At 36.8% G+C, this 23,098-nt stretch overlaps 1 protein-coding gene across 1 annotated transcript in view; it reads right to left on the reverse strand.

The window, feature by feature from the left end:
- Positions 1-433: 433 nt before the first annotated feature.
- EIPR1 (EARP complex and GARP complex interacting protein 1) overlaps positions 434-23,098 on the reverse strand; it is a 171,795-nt gene continuing 149,130 nt past the window's right edge. Inside the window, exons 4-7 of the mRNA XM_044663614.1 lie at positions 18,724-18,860; positions 15,582-15,749; positions 14,165-14,332; positions 434-1,061 (exon numbers count right to left, since the gene is read on the reverse strand). Of these exons, the coding sequence (XP_044519549.1) occupies positions 887-1,061; positions 14,165-14,332; positions 15,582-15,749; positions 18,724-18,860 (648 nt within the window). The 3' untranslated portion in view covers positions 434-886. The remainder of the gene's footprint in view (positions 1,062-14,164; positions 14,333-15,581; positions 15,750-18,723; positions 18,861-23,098) is intronic.

A 23,098-nucleotide genomic window follows, 5' to 3' on the forward strand; every position in this document is an offset into this window, starting at 1 on the left:
CTAATAGAGAATGATACACACACAGATTAGAACAGGATCAAAGGTTGAAGAACAAAATTTAATGAAAATTAAAAATACAATCTTCATTACTGGACATTTATTTCTTGGGGCTGCTGAGGCATACTATGGTAGACATTGCCCAGGATACCAATGAGTGTAAGGAATCGGGCTGCAGGACATTTGATGATATGGTGACCATGAATGCCTCAATCTGTAAAGTTATTCTGTGGCAAATAGCACTCTTTTGGGGAGTTCTCAGTGTTGGCTGTGGGGAGTCAGAACAAAAGGGAACTTCTTTATATTCAAATGACTTTATCTTCATTCATGCCCTTCATTTTTCTGGGCTGGGACAGAGAAAGAAAATGCAGATCCTTTTAAGGTGGCAAAATAAATAGTGACAGCCATTCATTAAAGAAGGAACCAGAAAAATTGATGAAACATGACCTTGTTTATTATTGTGATGATGATTACTCCAGAGAAAGACAAGGTTATTTGTATAGAAATAGGAATAAAAAAATTTCCATATCTTCATGAACCTTACATTATCTTTTGAAACAAACAAAAAACAAATAGCAGTGATTAGACAGGAACTCCTTTTTTTAATTGAAATGGGATAGGTAAACTGCTGCCCCCCAATATTTTCAGTGTATTTTTCAAAGATGTCACTTTCCACTTTCAATAGAAAAAGGAGAAAACTTTTTTTAAGTGTCAGTTTATATAGTTAGTTGGTGAATGGTTTTACTATTATTTATAAATGTTTACATTAAAAGAAGGCAATATGGGTTCTCCTAGAGGGAGATCTATTTGGAAAACTAATTACCTCCAAAATACTGCAAATTCTCACAGATATGCCAAGAGGATGAATCAGGAATGGCATCCAAATGAATTAGAGTAATATGTGATATTTAAGAGCCCTGGGAACCCTGTTAATAACAAGTCTTCCATCATAACTCAAAGAGGCAAAAAGCCAGGGGTCCGCTGAAGACCACTCCACTGCATAGACGCTGTCTTCATGCTCTTCATAGGTGGCAATGACACTGTCAGGCAATGGCTCTTTGCTCCTAGAATCAAACAAAAACAGAAAAAAATAATGATTCACAAACCAGAGCAGGGACATGCTCACTGTTGGCAAACACAGCAATGCTGGCTTTTGAGGCAGGCTATGGTGAAGAGCTGTAAGTACACACTGAAACTGTGACTATGAAGTAAGACAACTCCTATTTTATTTCTTGATAATGGCACCTCATATTTCTATGCTGATGGAACCTTCATGGCTTGGGTGCTATTTATTTTATGTTGGTGCATAGGACACATTAAAGAGATGGTTCATTCATTCATGAGAAAAATCAGGGCAAGAAAAGGATTATCTATGCCTGACTTCACCTTTCAAATAATAAAATGGTATAGATGGAAGCTCTTTTAATATCATCTAGTCCAAAACCTTCATTTGGTTGCTTCAAAGCTTCTCTTTTCTCAAAACTCCCACAATTCCCTCCTATCCTGACCCTCTCTGCTGAGGAACTTTGACTCATATTTTGCTGAGAAGACAGAAGCCATTCTCTTTAAACTGTGTTTTCTCTCCTTTCTGTAGCAAAACCCTTTAACATCTTTCCCTGTTTTCTCCTCCATTCTCTAATAAGGAGTTAGCCTTTTATACCAAGGCCAACTTCTGTCTCTTCTAGATGACTCATTCCCTACAATAATTCCCTTTCTCTCTCATTTTCAGTCTCTTCCCAACTATTGGCTCATTTACTGCTGTCTAAAAACATGCCAATGTGTTTCCCAACCATAAAATCTCTCTAGATTCTATCATCCTGTCCAACTATTATCTTCCTTCTCTCCTACCTTTTCCCCCAAACTCCTAGAATACAGCTGTTAACTCCTATTGTCTTCACTTCTGTCTCTGTGCCTGCCTTTGCCTGGGCTGTTCTTCATACTTACGTGTATATTCTGCTGACCTCTATCTCTTAGAATCCCTGATTTCCTTCAAAGCTCTGCTCAGGTACCATCTCCTACAAAAAGCCTTTCCTGAGTCACTCCCCAGCCCCGCCAAACTGCTTGTTCTCTCAAAACACCTGGCATCTATTTTGTATCTACTTATATGTGTTCATATTGTGTTCCCCAATGGATTGTAAGATCCTTTAAAAAAAGATAGTTTCATTTGTGTTTCTATAGCTGATCAAAGGATGCAGGTGAAGAAGCTGAGGGATCCCAGAAAGCTAAGAAGTCTATCTGCTAACAATTAGTTGCAGAAACAGAACTAGAACCTAAATCTGTCTCCAGTACATCACAGTGTCTTTTAGACATAAGTCTGTCATATTCACTTCTGAAAACAGAATGCTTACCAGTTTTTTTTTCCTTACTATTTTGAGGAAGAATCTTTTACAAATGAAGGAAGAGGGAGGAATTATGAAGTAATAAGATTTGTTAAAAGTTAGTGATATACTATATCAATTCACTTAAAATTCCATTTAAAAAGCATTTGTGAAACATTTAATGTTAACTGCTATGGAGAGAAGTATAGAATTTAGTCAATCAATAAACACTATTAAGTACCTGCTATGTGCCAGGCCTCTGCTAAGTGCCAGGGGTGGGGGGATAAAAAGCCCAATCCTTACTCTTATGAAGCCAGTAATCTAATGTGGAAGACAATAAGCAAAAAAAAAAGTATGCACGAATAAAAAATACACATATAGGTTAAACTATATAATATTAGAGAGAAGGTATTAAGATTTAAAGAACTAAGAAAAGTTTTTTGCAGAAGGTGAAATTTAACTGAATCTTGAAAGGATCCAAGGATTCTAGGAGGAAAAACTGAGGAAAGATAAGAGTTTTAGGCATGGTAGACAACTAGTAAATATTATCAAAGCCAGGAGATGGAGTGCCTTATGCAAGGAACAGGAGAGAGGTCAGTGTCAGAATCAAAATGTATATTGGGAGGGGGAAGATGGAATGAGGAATAAGAAAAAAGGAAAGATAGGAAGAGGCCAAGTTATAAAAAGCTTTAGAAACCAAACAGGATTTTTATATATGATCCTGGGGAATAATAAGGACATACTAAACAGAGGTGGCAGGACTAGAGTATTTGCCTGTGACATGGCCAGATCCATGCCTCAGAAAGATCAATTTAACAGCTGAGTGGAGGATAGATGAGATGGAGAGAGACTTGAAGCAGGAACACCAACCAGCAGGCTATTTTAATAGTCTAGGCATGAGAAATGAGCTTGTGCCAGCATAGTGGCAGTATCAGAGGAGAGATAGAAGTATATACAAGAGGTACTAAAAAAGGATAAATGACAGGATTTGACAATTTATTGGATATGAAGGCGAGAGAAAGAGTGAGGAATTAAGGATGACACCCAGGTTGTGACAAGTCTGGATGACTGGGAAGATGGTGACCCTCTTGAAAGTAACAGTGGACTTAGGAACTGAGGAGGAGAGTTGAGAGAAAGACGAGTTCAATTTGGGACATGTGAAGTTTAAGATATCTACAGTTCGAGATTTCCAATAGGCAGTTGGAAATGTAAGATGAGATAGGGGTGAATAAGTGGATCTTAGAATCATCTATGAAGAGATGATAAATGAAACCAGGGAAGATGGTGAGATCAAGTGAAATAGTACAGATGAAGAAGAGAAGAGATCTCAGAATAGAGTCCTAGGAAATACCCACAGTTAGTGTGCATGATCTGAAACAAGCAAAGGAAACAGAAGCAGCCAAATATGTTGGAGAAACAGGAGAAAGCGGTGTCATAAAAATATGAGAAAAGAGAGTATCAAGGAAAAGAAAATGATTGGCAATGTCAAAGGCTGAAGAGAGATCAAAAAGAATGAGGATTAAAGAAAGACCAATGGATTTGGAAATTAAGACACATTTGGTAACTTTGGAGGGAGCAATTTCAGTTTAATGATGAGACTGGAAGCCAGATTGCAAGGAATTAAGAAGACAGTGAGAATAATGGAAGTGAGAGCAACTATTGTGAACAGCCTTCTTCTCAAGGAGCTTAGCACCAAAAAGCAGGAAAGATATAGGACGATAATAGTGAAAGGGGTTGGATGGATCAATGTGACTGTTTTTTGAGAATGGGGGATTAATACATAAGTCTGTAGACAGTAGGGAATCAGTCAGTAGACAAGACATGGAAGATAAGTGAAATATTGGGATGATAAAGGGAGCAATCTGCTAGAAGAAATGGGATGAGATGGAATGGAGTCACTTGTGCAGGTAGAATGGTTTGCACGGTGGCAAGGAGAACCATCAAACAGAGAACTCTTGATAAATGTTCTGTCTTTTCAGCAAAATAAGAGCAGGTTATCAGCTAAGAGAGAAGAGCAAGGCGGATATGAAGGTTGGAGGATTGATAGAAAGGTTTAGAAAATCACTATGGTGAGTGAGTGAGTGAGTGAATTCATTAGAAAGTATAAAAAGATTACTTTGGAGTCATGAGGGCTCATTTGAAATTATGTAATATAAGTCTGTTGTGGACTAGGCAGCACAGTAATTTGTAGTAGACTCGGTATAGTTTCTTAATTTTTTCCAGCTGTAACATGTATAAGGATGATATTAGAAAACAAGTATTAGAAAACCTTTTACCCTTATATATATTTTAAATAAATAGTTTATTTTTCTTAAACAAGAGTCTCTTTAGCGTTCCTTGAGCCTGGCCCTGAAGGGAAGTTCATCTTTGAGCTTCACTTCACTTTACCACTGAAGATACTTTTGATAACATTTATCAAAAGTATCTAGGAATCAATTTTGAATCTTTATTTTATTGTCTTTGTCCTTATTTTTGTGTTTGCCTATTTTATTTTTACACATGTGAGTAGGAGCAAAGTGGATAATAGGAGTAATCCAATGTTGAGGTATAGCAAAGTAGGATCTTTCACTGGAAAAGGGGGCATGGGGCTTGAGAAGAGACCATTGTAGAACTGGAGTGATTCGCCAGGAGATCAAGATAATAGGAAAGGGAAAGGAGTATGGTCAGAGCAAGGGTGATAGGTTGGACAAGAAATGAAGAGTGGAAAGGGCTGGAAATCTCAATGAAGAGCATAAAGATCAGGTCTGACATTAAAAGAAAAGGGGGAAATGGATTAACAAAATTAAGATCAGATAAAGTAATTCTAGAGTTTATGAACATAGATGTGAAACATGCGCAGATAATGACTAAGATCACTGACCACCAATCTCTGGTTGTAGCTGTGGTAAGATGAAGGAATACTCACAGGAAGTGAGTAAATCGATTATTTATTATATTATTTATTATATTATGTATCAAATTTATCAAATCAGAGATTAGCATGTTTAAGGGAGTATCAATAGGTTTGCTAAAATCCTCTAGTATGAGTACAGGAATTGAGAAGGAGAGAAAGACTATGAATCAGGCTTTGAATTACTCCAAGAAAAAAGGAAAAGTATCCTAAAGGTCTATAGACAACAGCCACCAGAATCTAAATATTGATTGAATGAACCACAAAGGATTTTCTGACATCTCTTCAAGATCATCTAGTCCAACTCCCACTATTTATAGTTGTATAAACTGAGTCTGAAAGATCATCCAGAGAAGTAATATTTAGCATTACTGGAATTTAAACCCAGATTGTGTGGCTCCAAATACACTCTTCATTAACACTACGTTGGGTGTGTGTGTAATATTACTTCATTGAGCACTCACTACGCACCCACTAGACAAAATCCTAAGACAAATGCTGGAAGAGATGTATGAATAAATAAGATAAAATTTCTGTATTCCATGAACTCATAGCAAGCTAAGAGGACAAGATGTATACCTATAAGTTAAATAACAATAAAAGACAGTCTATAATAACAGGTAAGATTAATGATAACAAAAACATATGTTCTAGGAGGCTTCTGAGTGCCACGGAAGTAGATTAAGACATCATCTAGTTTAATTCCCATTTTACAGGTGAAGAAACTAAGATCCAAATTAGTGACTTGTCCCATTGTCACACAGGTAATTAATTGCAAAGCCACACTTTTCCCCTATATCATACACCTTCCCTTCCATGTTCTTGCCCTTCTGTCTTCTTTAGGAGGAAACAAAGTTTAATTCTGGAATGCTTAGTGAGCTGATTTGGGAGTTGGCTACATTGTAATACTACTGACATAATCTGTAGTAAAGAGCCTGCTACTGGCCCAGTTCCTGAGCTCCTGGGGCTATTCATATCCTGGGACACAGGACAGGATCTTTCTTTTTTAAAAATAATTTTTATTTTTAGAAAAGTTATCATGGTTACACGATTCATGGATTCATGTTATTACTTTCCCCTTCACTACCCCACCCCATAGCTGATGCGCATTTCCACTGGTTTTAACATGTGTCATTGGATCAAGACTTATTTCCAAATTGTTGATAGTTGCATTGGTGTGGTCCTTTCAAGTCTACATCCCCAATTATGTCCGCATCAACCCATGCATTCAAGCAGTTGTTTTTCTTCTGTGTTTTCACTCCTGTAGTTCTTCCTCTGAATGTGGGTAGCATTCTTTACCATAAATCCCTCAGAACTGTCCTGGGTCATTGTATTGCTGCTGGTACAGAAGTCCATTACATTCTATTTTACCACAGTGTATCAGTGTCTGTGTACAATGTTTTTCTGGCTCTGCTCCTTTCGCTCTGCATCAATTCCTGGAGGTCTTTCCAGTTCACATGGAATTCCTCCAGTTTATTATTCCTTTGAGCACAAGTATTCCATCACCAGCATATACCACAATTTATTCAGCCATTCCTCAATGTAGGGCATACCCTCATTTTTCAGTTTTTTGCCACCACAAAAAGCACAGCTATAAATATTTTCGTACAAGTCTGTTTATCTATGATCTCTTTGGGGTACAAACCCAACAGTGGTATGACTGGATCAAAGGGCAGGCATTCTTTTATAGCCCTTTGAGCATAGTTCCAAATTGCCATCCAGAATGGTTGGATCAGTTCAAAACTCCACCAGCAATGCATTAATGTCCCAATTTTGCCACATCCCCTCCAACATTCATTACTCTCCCCTTCTTTCATTTTAGCCAATCTGCTAGGTGTGAGGTGATACCTCAGAGTTGTTTTGATTTGCATTTCTCTAATTATTAGAGATTTAGAACACTTTCTCATGTGCTTATTGATACTTTTGATTTTTTTTTATTTGAAAATTGCCTATTCATGTCCCTTGCCCATTTATCAACTGGGGAATGGCTTGATTTTTTATACAACTGATTTAACTCCTTGTATATTCGAGTAATTAGACCCCTGTCAGAGTTTTTTGTTATAAAGATTTTTTTTCCCCAATTTGTTGTTTCTCTTCTGATTTTGGTTGCATTATTTTTGTTTATACAAGCTTTTTAATTTAGTATAATCAAAATCATTTATTTTACATTTTGTAATTTTCTCTAACTCTTGCTTGGTGTTAAAATCTTTCCTTTCCCAGAGATCTGACAAGTATACTATTCTGTGTTCACTTAATTTACTTATAGTTTCCTTCTTTATATTCAGGTCATTCACCCATTCTGAATTTATCTTGGTGTAGGGTGTGAGATGTTGATCTAAACCTAATCTCTCCCATATTGTTTTCCAATTTTCCCAGCAGATTTTGTCAAATAGTGGATTTTTGTCCCAAAAGTTGGGCTCTTTGAGTTTATTATATACTGTCTTGCTGACGTCACTTACCCCAAAAGTCTATTCCACTGATCCTCCTTTTTAGGACAGAATCTTTCTAAAGCTCTAGGGCTTGATGATTTTAATACTTTCATTTTATGTAGAGTTCAGAGGGATGTTCTAACATGTCAGTTGAAGGAACTGGGTTTCCATCTTCTCAAGAACAGATGGAATTGGAAGACAAAAACATTAATGGGGATATGAGAAAGATGATTTTTGTGAGTCAGTGATTTTTCAAAGAGGAGACAAAGTAGGTAGTCAGCACTTGATGAATCAGAATGGCATTTACCCAGTGAAGTTTGTCTTTGAAGAGTTTAAAAGGATTTTAAAAGGAATAGGAAACAAAGAGATCCCAAAGCCCTCCTACTTCCATTTCAACTTCAAATTTTGTCCTAACATACTGAAGACCACTCAGAACAAGAAAATAAGGAATTATTTTGTGGCAAGGAAATCATAGTATTTCTCATAATTTCCCTCATCTGTATTGCCATGTGACTCACAAATTCTCTCTCCTGAGTGCAAAGAATCATTAAGTCATGTGCCAGCATAAGGCTTTTATCACTACTCTAATGACATGGATAGATGGCGAAATTATTAAATTTGTCCATGACAAGAAGTTTAGAAAGAAGCTGATGTATTGAGTAACTGTTTCAAGATCTAAAAAGATCTCAACAGAGTAGGACCAGGATGCAGACTGATAAAATGTGATTGGGATAATGCAAACTATTGAGTTTGAGTAAAAAAAAAATTAATGTGTAATTTGGCAAATTATATAAATTTTGGGTAAAAATGGTTAAATTCCTATCTAGAAGTTCAAGTAGAGGTCTTGTAAATTTTAGTGATTTGAAAATTCAATGTAAATGGACAGGATAAAACAGTAGTCCAAGCTGGATAGTCTACACTATCCAGAGCCATAGGAATGTAAGCATAGTCTCTAAAAAGGAAGGAACTAGAAACACTTTATTCTGGTCTCTCTAGTCAAACTACATCAGTATTATGCTCAGTTCTGAAAGTCACATTTTGGGAAGGATATTAAACTGGAATGAAACAAGGAAGGTGAAATAATATGATAGCAATAGGCTATTTAATATAATTTAGTTATTACTATAATTTGAAGAATATTTTTATTTGGGCAGCTAGGTGGCACCGTGGATAGAGAGCTGGGCCTGGAATCAGAAAGAGTCATCTTCCTGAGTTCAAATCTAGTCTCAGACACTTATTAGCTGGGTGATCCTAAGCAAGTTACTTAACCCTGGTTGCCTCAGTCTCCCCATTTGTAAAATGAGATGGAAAAGGAAATGGCAAACCATTTCACTATCTTTGTCAAGGAAACCTCAAACAGGATCGTGAGTTGAGCACAACTGAACAACAAATTTTATTTACTTTATATTAATAATGCTTTGAAAAATGTAACTAAATACTTCCCTTATATCTTTGTTTAGTAATCTATCATGTAATATAGCAAAGCAACCAGAATTTCTGATTCCCTAGACCACTGATGGGCAAACTTTTTAAAGAGGGGACCAAAGGAAAGGAAATGCTCATCTGTCAGTCTGTTTCTAAGGCAACTCTTTCGAAGTTTCAACGTATTGTATCCTACTCATTGTATTCATCAGATTAGGAATAATGTCCTGCAGTGCCAGATACAACATTTCAGGGAGCTGCATCTGGCCCTCGGGCAGTAGTTTGCCCATCCCTGCCCTAGACCAGTGTTGGCGAACCTATAGCATGGGTGCCAAAGATGGCACACACAACACTCTTTGTGGGCATGTGGCCACCCTACCCATCCCACCTCCCCAAGAGTTCGTTACTAGAAAGGCAGAGGGACTTGGGTACAACTGCTCCCCTTCCCCTCTCCACTGAGTCTGATGACACTTTTTCACTTCACCCTCCCCTCTGCCTAGCAACTTAAGACTTAAGTTAGTGTTAACTAAAGTGTTAATTCAAAATAGACAAAGGGAATAAAAGATTCCCTTTCACAAGTGTAAATTCAGAGAGACCAAAGAATTTCCTTTTACATATGGCACTTGGTCTGGGGGGGGGGGTGAAGTGGGGGTAGAACCCAGCACTCCATCTCTAAAAGGTTCGCCATCACTGCCTTAGACCATATGAATAAAATGGTTACTTAAGTTAGGGTAATTTTGATATTGTACTAATTGAGTTTCTATTTCTTCTAAATGTTTTTTGCTCCTGGCAGCACTTCAGATAATTTTTGTAAGGCTCATAAAAATAAGAAACCTAGAAGAAGATGCCCTTTTCCTACAAAGGGAAAAGATGAAGTAACTTGTTTGAAAGTTTAAGGCTCTGGGGGCAGCTGGGTAGCTCAGTGGATTGAGAGTCAGGCCTAGAAACGGGAGGTCCTAGGTTCTGGCCTCAGACCCTTCCCAGCTGTGTGACCCTGGGCAAGTCACCTAACCCCCCATTGCCTACCCTTACCACTCTTCTGCCTTGGAGCCAATACACAGTATTGACTCCAAGACTGAAGGTAAGGGTTTAAAAAAAAAAAAAAAGAAAGAAAGAAAGAAAAAGAAAGTTTACAGCTCTATAATTTTCTCTCTCTAATACCCTCCTACTCTACCTCCATTACTTTCTTTGAAACTTTTGGGTCAAAACACATCCTGTCTAGGATACTCTATTTGTACACCCATATCACTGTTTTTCTGGGTGCCTTAAACATTGGCATAGTTTGTAGTTTGATTTTCACTTGCAGATATATTGTTCTGTAAGTGTTCTTAAGTCTGTTCATAGGTTAATGAATTCCTTGTAGGTATACCCCTTCTTTTTGTAGCTTTATAACACTGAAACAGGACTCTGTATATAATGGGTCTGTAATTCATCTGTTTCAAAACCCTGTAACTAGAGGGTTCAGCTTGTCAATTGAATGTTTACTACTCAAAATAAATTAGAAAATACTTAGGGGTTGAGTGCCTGTTAATTTCTGGATGAAATAAAATATGGAGACAAATTAAAAGAAATATAATTCCAAAAACAACTGTGAAATTACCAGAACAAACAGCCTCTGTTGTCTCTGTGTTTGGGCATGTTTGACAAAGAGCAAATGCTTCATCTGTCCCTGATATAGCTGCATTGCAAACTACCTACATGGAAATGGGCCAATACAAGAACTATTCACAGAGGTTCCAATTAAGGGAATGATCAAGTTTCTCTTTTAATAAAAAAAACTTCACATCAGAATCACTGAAAAACATCTGCTTGGCCATATAAATACATGACTACAAAGTACACAAAATCTAGACCTTATAAGGGTGTATTGTTAGACTGTAACCACTATGATTATAGTTAAACATTATTCTTTGGGTGACCTGTATCTCAAAGTATCTTAAAAGGAAAACTGCAAAGAAAACAGAGAAATCACCTCAGTCTAAAGACATCAAAATTGGTAAATTATAGTTGTAGAGAAAGCCCCAAATACAAAGACACTTTCCCACAAAGCAATTTTAAAAGATGCAGAAATAGGCACTGGAAAAATACAGATATGTGAATAATATGATGATATCAAAAGTAAATAACAAAACTATCTCAAACTTTAGGGACCAACCTATTCAATTCAATTAGGCTCTATTCCAAAAATCATGATAAAGCAAACATCTGAGGGATCTTTAAAATCACAAGAATCTAATTCTTTGTGATAAGAACTTAAACCTTCAGATATGGAAAGGAGTTGCTGCAGGAAAAAAATCAAGTCTATTGAAAGAGAAAGGGGGCAGCTGGGTGGTTCAGGCCCAGAGATGGGAGCTCCTGGGTTCAAATCTGGCATCAGACACTTCCTAGCTGTGTGACCCTGGACAAGTCACTTAACCCCCATTGCCTAGCCCTTACCAATCTTCTGCCTTAGAACCAATACATAGTATTGATTCTAAGATGGAAGGTAAGGGTTTTTAAAAAAAGAAGAGAAATACAGGTGTTTTCTTTTAATGTTGACATTTGTGACAGCAGGAAGGAAGCTTCATAAACATATTCATAAGGCAGAAGAGCAAAGGACCCCTGCTATGAGTACACTATGGCCCTGGTCAGATCAGAGGCAGGAGAATTAGACTGCAGTACAGGCAAGAGACTTGGGTGAGTCACAGCTCCTTGTTAATATTAGATTATGACCTGGAGTAAACTCTCTAAACATGCATTTCTGTATCCTGTATTATCTATCAATTAGAGATAATATTAATATTTATCTCAAATGGGAGTGTGGTAGGTATTCAATGTTATGATGAATGTGAAGAGACTCTAAAAAAAAGTATTTTAAAAGTACTAGAAAAATACAAAGGATTTTCATCCTCATAATGTTATTAATAACCAACTGGAAGGCTGAAATTGAGTGGGGCAGAAATTGACACAGCAAGTACAAGATTATTTGTGACAATATTTGACTGATATATGCTTTCTCCAAGCTTATTGCTGTTCTCTTATTTGCTAAATGAGATGGCCTATTCTCAATCTTTATTCTTCTCTGAAGATTTACACTATTGATCATCCCCTCCTCCCAAATACTCTCTCCTTTGGGGATTTTGTGCTCTCTTGGTTTTTCTCTCTATCTGATTTATCCTTTTTTGTCTTTGTTAAATTCATCATCTATGTTTCACTCCTTAATCATGAGTGTGCTCCATTCTTTCTGCTCTTATTAATTCCCAATGATTTAATCATCACCTGTTTACAGATGGCTCACACACATACACATAGCTAAATATATATAATATATACACCCACTTACAAACACATCATCAGCTGTATTCTCTATGCTGAATTCTCAAACTATTATAACAATTAATAACTGATAATACTAACAATAGCTAAATAATAAATAAATAATGACAATAACAATAGCTAAAACATAACATTTATATAGTGTTAACTACGTACCAGGTGTCGTAGTTAATAGTATTCTTTGGATGACCTGTGTTTTATAATATCTGAACAGTAAAACTGTAAAGAAAAGAGAGTAATTTGCTAATATGCTAAGGGTTCCACAATTGTCTCATTTTGTCCTCACAACAACCCTGAGAAGTAGGTGCCATTATTATCCCCATTTTACAGATGAGGAAACCAAGACAACAGAGGTTACATGAGTTGCACAGAATTACATAGTGAGTGTGTCTGAGCTTGGATTTGAACTTAAATCTTCCTGACTTCTAGGCCTGGTGTTCTTTGTACTTTTACCACCTAACTGTCAATTATCAAATGAATGTTTCCAACTGAATATCTGTTAGGGACATCTTATACTCAGCATGTCCAAAACAGAAACTGATTTTCTTTTCCTTTGAAATATACCCTACTTTCTGATCTTCCTAATTTTATCAAGAGTACCACTGTCCTTCCATTTACCTAGGTTTGCAACCTCAGTCATCCTCAACTCTTCATTCTCCTGAGCCCCCAAAGCAAATCAGTTGCCAAGTCTTATCAATATTACCTTCACAACAGCTCTTGAATCTGCCACCTTCTCACCATTCTCACAGGAACCAGCCCAGTCCAGGCCAGCCCTTCATCACTTTTCACCTGCACTACTTCAGTAGCCTCCTAACTCTTCTCCATGCCTCAAATTTATTCCATCATCCTTCACATAGCTGCCAAATTGATGGTCCTTGAGCACAAGTCTATGTTACTTCCCTGATGAAACTTCAGATATTCTTCACTGCTTCCAGGATAAAATATAAACTCCTCCATTTGGAATTTAAACCCCTTCACAATCTTTCTCCAACTTGTCTTTCCAGGCCCAACTATTTCTTTCATGTACTCTATGTTGAAGCCAAACTATTCTACCTATCATTTCCTTTAAAAGACATTTCATTTCCTGTCTCTATAACTTTTCCTAGAACATTCTCTATGGCTGAAACATACTGTTCTCTTATCATCCCTAGCTTCATTCAAAGTTTAGCTTATAAGTCACGTCAAACATACGACCTTTCTTGACTTCTTTCTCCCCTTCCTTCTTCCCCCACCTCCCTTGTTAGGGTACCTCTCCCTAGGCCTAATATTACTTTGATTTTACTTATCTAGGTACATGTTGTTTTCTTCCACTAGAATGTAAGCTCCTTGAAGGCAGGGGCTGTTTTTGTTTTTTTCCATGACTCCTGAGTATTTAGCACAATCCCTAGCATATAGTAGTACTGATTTAATAAAAATTTGTTGAATTAATGAATATAAATTATAATATTAAGAAGACTGAGTGGTGACAGTCCTCAAATCATCACATACCACTTTCTAGTTGAAGTTTAAATTTATTTCTGAAAGAACTATCACAAGAACAAAAAGGGGAGCTCTTGGACAGGCTTAGTGACTCCCTGCCTAGGGACCCCATAATAAGACCCCTGTTTCAACTGAATTTAGAAATAGAACCTTTTGTGCAGAAGGGGGATTTCAAATTCAACTACTATGCATACTTGAAAGTTTTATAGATAAACCACCTATATCAATAGGTCATTCATGAGAATAAAAAAAAAAAGTTTGAAAATGCCAATTTTTTCACCTAATGAAATAATTGAAGGAAAAGTATTTCTTACTTCTCTTCCTGATGGTGTTCTTCCTGATCACTAAGATCATCTTCATCTACCAAATGACCAAAAGGTTCGGAGGAAATCGACACCATGTTTGAAAGAATGACTCTGCTGTCACTGCTGCCCGTGAGGATCAGCTGGTCATGAGAGTGGTTATAGCGCACATTCCATACCCTATGGAAGGTAACAGAAAACATGTGGGTGGAAGTCAGCTATTTAATGCAATGGTTGGTTCCAAGGATCCTGTTCAAAGACAGGAAGTCTAGAAAGTGCTCCCCCAAAGTTCTTACCAGATTACTCCTAAGTATACTGGGTTGGAGCTAACTTTGGATGCTTCCCTCCTCCTACCCCCTCCCAATACTATCTGAAATCTGAGCAAACAGATACAAGGAAGAAGACTAAATGATAAAATAAACTCCAGGAGGAGAGAAACTATTTTATTGTTCAATGTCAGAGAGGCATTCTAAAATTCTAAACACAAAAAATTTTTCCCCAAAGCAATAAAAGTATATGGATTAGAAATGAACTGTTAAATTAAACAAAATCTCATGACAGCAAACAGTAGATACGGATTCTAGGACAAAAAGAGAATTAAAGCTCACATCAAAGCTTGAATCTTATGTATTGTTAATGCATGAAGTCTAGGAGTTTATCTTTAGGTCTGTAGTTGCTGTGAGAATCATTATTAATATGATGACATAAGATCACAGACAGTGCTAGAAGGGAACTAAAAGATCATCTAGTAAAAATCTCCTTTTACAGATGGGGAAACTGAGTCAGTCAACTATTATTTATTCAAATAAAGGCCAGAGACTTAAAGTAATTTGTCATACAGGGAGTAAAATAAGAGTCAAAATTTGAACTCAGGTCCTCTAGCTGCAAAAATCTAGTGTTCTTTCTACCTTTTCAAAAAAATACAATTGGTTTCTTTAGCTCCTGTCTATCAGGTCAGCATCATACTGGTCATATGAACCAGGAGTTTATAAAAACAAAAACAAGGAAATATGGGAAAAGTATAGAAAGAAGAATCATTAAATTTGGGTTTTGAACTTTAGCTCCACAGCTTTCTTACTATGTGACCTTGAGCAATTATATCCTTTCTATCGGCCTTACTTGTTTTCAACTATAAAAAAAAGAAATATTAAGATCTAGCCCCACCTCTCCATCCCTAGACTATTGGAAGGATCATATGAAATAGCACATGTAAAGTGCTTTGTCATTGTAAAGAATTATGTTAATGCAAGTTGCTTTTATTATCATTATAGCCAGCATTAATTTTTATACAAAAAGAAGGAAAACTTGAATGATTCACATCAGTCCACACCAAATTCTCTTGTACCCTTTTATATAGCAAAATAATTATCAAAGTGAACAATACATACTCTAAATATCCCTAAATAAGCATACAAAAAAGTCATATTACCAGTGGGAATGCTCATCAAGTGTCTTCACAGGTTCACCAACATTTCTAGTGTCCCAAAATTTCACCTTGCAGTCATCTCCACAACTAGCCAGGTAGTATTGTTTATTGGGATTAAAGTCAAGGTCCCTTACCAGCTGTCCATGGGCATTCTCTATGCAATATATCTGGCTAGGAAACAATAAAACACAACAGCACATAAAATAAATGGATAGGAAAAATAATTGTGCTCTTTAGAAACAAACTGGTTTCCCAGTAACTTGTATAATCCTTGGGCACTGAGATTTCTGGTGGTTCCATTGCTGGGATGTTATGGGGTAAGTTTGGAGAAATCTTAGTCAGTATAACAAAGGACTTAAGTGGATTTCCCAGCTCTTACCAAAACCTTTTGTCCCCTTTGAGGAAACTGTTACATATGATACCAGATAAAATAATGTTATGTAATATGAAGCTAGCAACAACCTTCTTTGTATTCTTTTTTTAAAGAATGAGCAATATATTAATGACTTTTAAAGTTGCCTTTAGAGTTTGCATATATTTTAATATTTGCTATGAGAACAAAGTGACTGTCCCAAAAAGTGGTTTGACTGAAAAAGATTGGTGGTTAAATGGCAATGGCAAAGCTATTGGTTAAAAGTTTTAAGAGGGATGGCCACAAGGAGAGGAAAAGGAAGAGTTGGGGCATAAAAAGGAATAAGAAAAGAGGAAAAAAATAGGAGAAGAAGTGAGAGAAGAAAAAGAAAAAGTGTTTTTGTTTGGAGGCTTCTTCCCTTTTTCAGTTCCTTTTCCATCTGTCTCTCCATTCTGTACATTTTATCACAGGTAATCAGAGTATCTGTCCTGCAAATTAAATCTCCTAATTCTAATAATGGGAGGGGAAATGGGTTCAGCTGGGCGTTGTCTAGTGAGGTGGTACAGAGGTAGTTAGAAGAGAGTATCCCTGATTTGCTTCTTCTTTAACCCACTGTCCAATGAACTGAAAGCCTTGCTCTAGATGTCTTGCTATTCACAACATTACCTTATAAATCATATTTTTATCCTTGGGTATTAACTTAAATCTCTCTTCTGCAGTTTAATTTCTTCTTGTTATGGCATCAGTAGACATGGTGAACAGCTGGGCAACTTCTCTCCTTGTAATTATCTTTCACATATTTGAAGACCATTATTAAGTCACCTTCTAGTCCTCTATTCTCCAAGGTAGAGAAACTCAACCCCCTTCAACTTCTCTCCTAGGTTGCCTTTCTGGCCTTAAATCAGTTTCATTGTTCTCTTCTGGACTTTTTCCAGTTTTCTAAAATTTTTCACAAAATACAGCATCTCAAAACTAAAAACCTTTCAAGAGCAATAGATCAACATATAGAATTAAATACTGGCAAAATACAGATTGTGCAAATGTTTCAACTTTTTTTTCCCTGCCAGTTGAATCAACTAAGAAAATATTAACTAGCCTACTATATGATAACACTGTCCTAGGCACAAAGCAGTTCTTCGAAAAGAAATGAAATTTAGTGCCAGAAACATGAGGAAAGTTTTCTGATTGGTAAGTCTATGACTTTCTCTGCAAACAAAAGGTAAGTAATGTCCGATTAGAAAGAACTATTCTCTTTCCGCTGATAATTCAACAAAGACAACAGAATGAAAAATGGATTAAATATTTAGGATTCTAGAATTCAAGAATTCATTAATGTATTTGGTTTTTTAAAAACGTTATTTTAAGAGCCCCTTGCCTTTAGATACTAAAATGCTGAATATCCTTTCATAAAACAATGGAATGAGAAAGGACAGAAAGAGAACACTGAGGAATGGTTTTCAATCAGTGTATTTATCATCTTTGAACTCTATAGCTTTCAGCTTCTGTTTATGGAACTAAATAAGCCCCTTTTAAAGATATGCACATGCTTGGAAAACAGCGATTGATTGCTATACCCTGAGCTTGCAGAGGGAGCCATAGAACTAAATTTAAAGTTGTCCCCCCCCTTAAAGGCAACAAAAGTTATTACAAGACATCCGTCTTCTTGGTTTAGTGATAAATTACGGTGTGCTGAGGGGATAAACTGTATCTTAAAAAAGCTTGCACAGGCTTCTGTTGCCATGACAACAGATATGCACAACATCACTCCTTTGCTTATCAAAATCACAACCAGAGCAGAAAAACACCTCTTATTTGTTCCATTGGAACTGTTGGTTGTTGGGTACAATTACCTAAATGACAAAACTTGATTAAGGTGTGTATCTTAAAGGTACAGTGATTTTATTTATATATTTACATATAAAACCACAATAATAATAAAACAAACATTTCTGGGGGGATGTTAATTAAGCTGTAAATAGTTTAGCATATATACAAATACTATTATGTGGTTACTATTTCTATGTAAATTACAAATCTATATAAAATGTAATTTATGTGAGCACTGATTCAAAATGTGGCATTAAACAATGACCTTAGGTAAAAAAGTTCAATCACATTCAAAATTTTAAAAAAAAATTTTTTTACCCCACAAACACGATTCAAAAAACAGGCACACCATATTTGTTACCTTCTAACCTCCCAAATCAATTTGGTTCTTCATTTTCCTCCTCCACTGCCTATGGGATAAAATATGAACTCCTTAATTTGACATTTAAGGCCCTTCAGGATCTGACTCCAACTTACCTTTCCAGACTTATTTCATATTATTTCTCTTCACTTGCTATGTTTCAGCCAAACTGGATTGATTAATAGTTAGCTATTATTCCTTTATCTTCTCTTACTGTTTCCTGCCTCCCTACATCTGTGTGTGTTGTTTCCCGTGCCTGAAATGTCTTCCTTCCTTCTTCACAGCCACATGTTGAAATTCTTTTCTTTTCTTCTGTCAAGGCTCAGCTCTGGTGTCATCTCCTAATCAATCTAGGTGAAATCAATATTTCCTCAACTTTCTTAGAGGACTTGATTCAGACTTCTCCCTTTACTTTATCACACTCAGCTTCTTATCAGGCTTATTTGTGTTGCTTACCTCACTCCCTTGGCAGAGTATAAGTTCCTTGAGGCCACACAGTGGTACTTAATGAATGCTTCCTGAATTGTTTAAGAGGAGTGGAGAGGAAAGCCTTTGTTCCTGTCAGCCCAACTCTATATTAAAAAGTGTATTGCTGCTTCACTTACCTCATACTTCGAGTGTCCCAACCCCGTATGGCAGTGTCATTGGCTGTTGCAACTTGGGTGCAGTTGTGATGTGGGCTCCATCTACCAGAAGTAAACTTCAACTGACCTTTCCCTTCTAAGGCTGTAGAACTGGACAACTTGGCATTTCAACAACATTCCAGAAAAAAATAAGAATAGAAAAGTAAATTTAAATCATTGAATTAGGACTCTAAGTATAAAAAAAAATAAATATATTTTTAAAACTCAGAAGCATTTTTGTCTTCTTCCCTGAAAAAGGCCCAACTGTTTAAACCTTCTTTGGAAAACTACAAAACTGAGGACATAAGAAAAATAAAACAAAAAGCCTATTAATAGATTCTCTATTAAATAGGAATCACATGCAAGTATATGAATAGAGATGATCTGCTAAAACTTGAAAGACAAATAATTCAAACATCTGGCCTTGCATAAAAACAAGGACAAAGCCATTAAAGTATACACCAACATCTTGAGAATAAAAGGAATAATAGAACTTAGTCAATCAAATGTTATTTTAAATTCTGTCTTGTGATCCCTTTATTCTGAAGATCTCAAAGTACTTTCTATGGAAGTTAACTAAAACTCATTAGAACAGCAATTAGGTAGTTAATATCTGTTTCAAAGAAGTTCATGTACAACTCTATCCTAGAAACCACAACTGGATTTATGAAAGTACAGAGGACGGAGTGCCTGAAAAAGTGAGAGAAGGGAATCCTTTTCTCTTGTAGAGTGAGGTAAGTGTTAGATTTGGAAAATAATCTAGGTCAAATTACCTCACCTCTCTGGGTCTTAGTTTGGTGATTCCCTAAAATGAAGGGGTTGGACTAGATGACCTTTAAGGTCCACTCCTTCATTTAAACCCTCTGAATTTAGTATTGAGTTACTCTTTTTGCCCTATCTGTTCAACTAATCTCAAAAGTCTATTCACATGGGCATTTTTTTTTTACTACAGAATATATGGAACTGGCTCACATTTACTTCCCACTCTAAGTTGTAGAGAAAATGTAATACACATTTTGCCATTTAAAGAATCTATGTTCTTCCCCTCGCATGAAACAGATGCTCCACACCTTTGGTTGTACAACAATTATTCCCACCCACCTATCCCAAACAAATAGTTCTCTTCAGTCAATGTGTAACAAATTATCTGATTATGTCCTGAAAATACCCCCAAATATTATCTAATCAACATTTATTTTAATTTACTTCCAATTGGAAAAATAAATACCCCCTACACAGTGCTTTCATGAAAGAGAAGTGAGACCAATCAAATGAATAATGATAGAATATTGTAATTTCAAAAAGGCTAGATATCACTGCTGTCACTGAAAGAGTCAAATACAATGTAATCTTGTGGATCTAATTTATAAATTAGTAGCATGCCAGAAAAGGCTCTGGACATAGGTAGGAGAACTACATTCAATTTATAAACACATGGCAGATAGGGGGGCAGATAGGTGACATACAAGATAAGAGTTCTAGGCCTAGAGTATGTAAGATCTGAGTTCAAATGTGACCTCAGACATAGATTTTCTATGTGACTCTGGGTAAAGTCACTTAACCTTATTTGCCTCAACTTCTTCATCTGTAAAATGAGATAGAGAAGGAAATGGCAAACCACTCCAGATTCTCTGCCAAGAAAACGCCAAAATAGGGTCATGAAACATCAAACACAACTGAAAATTCTGGAATGGCAGACAGGGTTCTGGACATAGGCAAGAGAAATGGGATCAAATTCTGGCCCTGTTATTTACTATTTGTGTGAATTTAAACAAGCCATTTAGTCTTTCAAAGCCTCAGTTTCCTTTATTTGTAAAATTGTGAAAAAAAATTCATTATCTCCTTTCTTTTTTTTCCTTCTGAAACCCTTACCTTCCATCTTAGAATCAATACTATGTATTGGCTCCAAGGCAGAAGAGTGGCAAGGGCTAGGCAATGGAAGTTAAGTGACTTGCCCAGCGTCACATAGCTAGGAATTGTCTGAGGCTGCATTTGAACCCAGGACCTCCCAACTCTAGGCCTGGCTCTGAATCCACTGAGCCACCCAGCTGCCCCCCACTATCTCCTTTTACGGAACTATTATGAAGAAAGCTCTTTGTACTAAAGTACTAAAGAAATGTAAATTGTTATACTTTTCTCACCTGTTGAGTAGATAGAGCCAAGTGACCCATCTACAATTTGAGTAAAATCCAGCTACAGAAATATTATGTAAACACTGTATCAAAAAAGTTGTAGGGGGAAACATTATGTAAACAAAGCTGTAGGGGGTATCTAAATATGGAAACTGGAAAATAAGAGAAAATAAATTTAGAAGGCAGCACCTCAAGTTTTAATGAAGATCAACCCAGCTCAAAGTGCTAAGGGAATAATGGAATTGTTAACAAATTCTGCAGGGGCCTCAACCTAAGAACAAAAGAACACAACACACCACTCTTGCTGGAGATCTCCTTTTCCCTTCTCAGAAAGGGTTCCTCAAAATCTTCTGAGATGCAAGCCTTTTAAAGCAAAAACACACATCCTATCTCTTTATCAGTTTTGTGAAACCAGTAAAGAAGCAGAGAATTTAAAAAACACACACATAAAAAGCCACATGGATTTGAAATAGAAAAAAAGAAGGAAGTTTACTGAAAGAATCTGCCTACAGCCACTGAACTGGGAGCCCTGGAGACCTGGTCTTTGGTCATGGCTCTAGCAGGTAGGAAAGTAGACCTGGTGACAATCAAGTGTCATCGTAAGAACAAAGTCAGAGCAACCCCTTGTGGGACTTTGGGCAAATCCTATAACTTCTTTGTGTTTCCATTTTATCATGTGTATAAAGAAGAAGATTGGACTAGATGACCTCAAAGGTCCTTTCTATTTTTTGAGATTGTAAAATTCTAGCCATTTTTTTCCCCTGTTGAACAGACACAGCCAAATGACCCATCTCTACAATTTGAGTAAAATCCAAATGGTCTTGGGCAAGTTCCTCTACCTCTTGCATTTATATCACTTTGCTCATTTGCAAAAAGTAAGGGGTTGACTTAGATTATTTCTAAAGCCTCTTTTATTTTGAAGGTTCTATGATTCTAATGGCATATTCGACATTAGAAAAAGCCTAAAAAACATTTTACGTGGTGTTACACCAAGACGGAGTTATCTACTGTTACAGATTCTCCATCCCAATCTGGTCCTCAGCGGATACAAGGAACACTGAATAGAGTTCACAAAAATGCACGTTACTGTGATTAGAATCCCATGGTTTCTAAAATATGACTGAATAGTAATTTTTTTTAAAACACTTACCTTCCATCTTGGAATCAATACTTTGTATTGGTTCCAAGGCAGAAGAGTGGTAAGGGCTAGTAAACGGGGGTCAAGTGACTTGTCCAGGGTCACATAGCTAGGAAGTGTCTGAGACCAGATTTGAACCCAGGACCTCCAATATCTAGGCCAGGTTCTCAATCCACTGAGCCACCCAGCTGCTCCCAGTAGTAATTTTCTTTAATCATATTGAGGAATCAAAATTAGGAAAGTCCCATAAATAGGAGTGTTTAGTATCAGAATATCTAGAGACAGCTAAAATGTTTATAAGAGTGAAGTGGTAGCAGGTGTTATATTATAAGGAGGTCACTACTATCTTTTGATGTATATATGAAGATGATGTACAGAGAGATGATAAGATGGTACTTCTCCTTTATAACAGTTGCCCAGGCAGGATCCTTTAGGTCAAAGTGGTTTATCCCTTCAGGACCCACCTGGGATTAATTGATATTATTAAATTGGGTTCTTCAGTTGAGGTAACGTTGGTAATCTGACTGCGTGACTCCCTTCCCAAATAAGCTTTGGAAACCAATTCAGGAAGGTTCTTTAAACTTTGTATATATTTGATAAGAAGGATAATGGTGTGGGATAGAGGTAAAGGAGATCTTACTCTAAATTGATACTAATGAATCTCTAACTGCAGGCAAATGAATGAATCAAGATGATAGCTTCTCTCTGGTACAGCCTGGCCAGGGCTAAACCAGAGTAGGTAAACTGCTGTGAAATCTTCAGCTTCTTCTTCTGTAAATCTTAAGCCTTAACAGTTGAGATACCACCCTTTCCACCCTCTTCTTCGTCTCTGCCCACTTCCAGGATCCCTTCCCTGGGAAGCCTAGATAACTAAGATAGTGAACTTCCTGATATCTAGGGGCAGTAGACTCAGAGATGGTGGTCAAGTACAGATTGATAATGGTACAGGAAACACAGGAGGAGCTTGCAGGGTAGTGTTTGCAAGTCTCTACCTCCCAAGACCAGGATCCACACTGATCTCCAGCCTCAGGGACAGGTAAAAGACCCCAGAACCTCTGTCAGGGTTCTCAACTGCTCTCTCCTGAGT

The sequence above is a fragment of the Gracilinanus agilis genome, chromosome 2, assembly GCF_016433145.1.
Source record: "Gracilinanus agilis isolate LMUSP501 chromosome 2, AgileGrace, whole genome shotgun sequence".
Lineage (NCBI taxonomy): Eukaryota > Metazoa > Chordata > Mammalia > Didelphimorphia > Didelphidae > Gracilinanus > Gracilinanus agilis.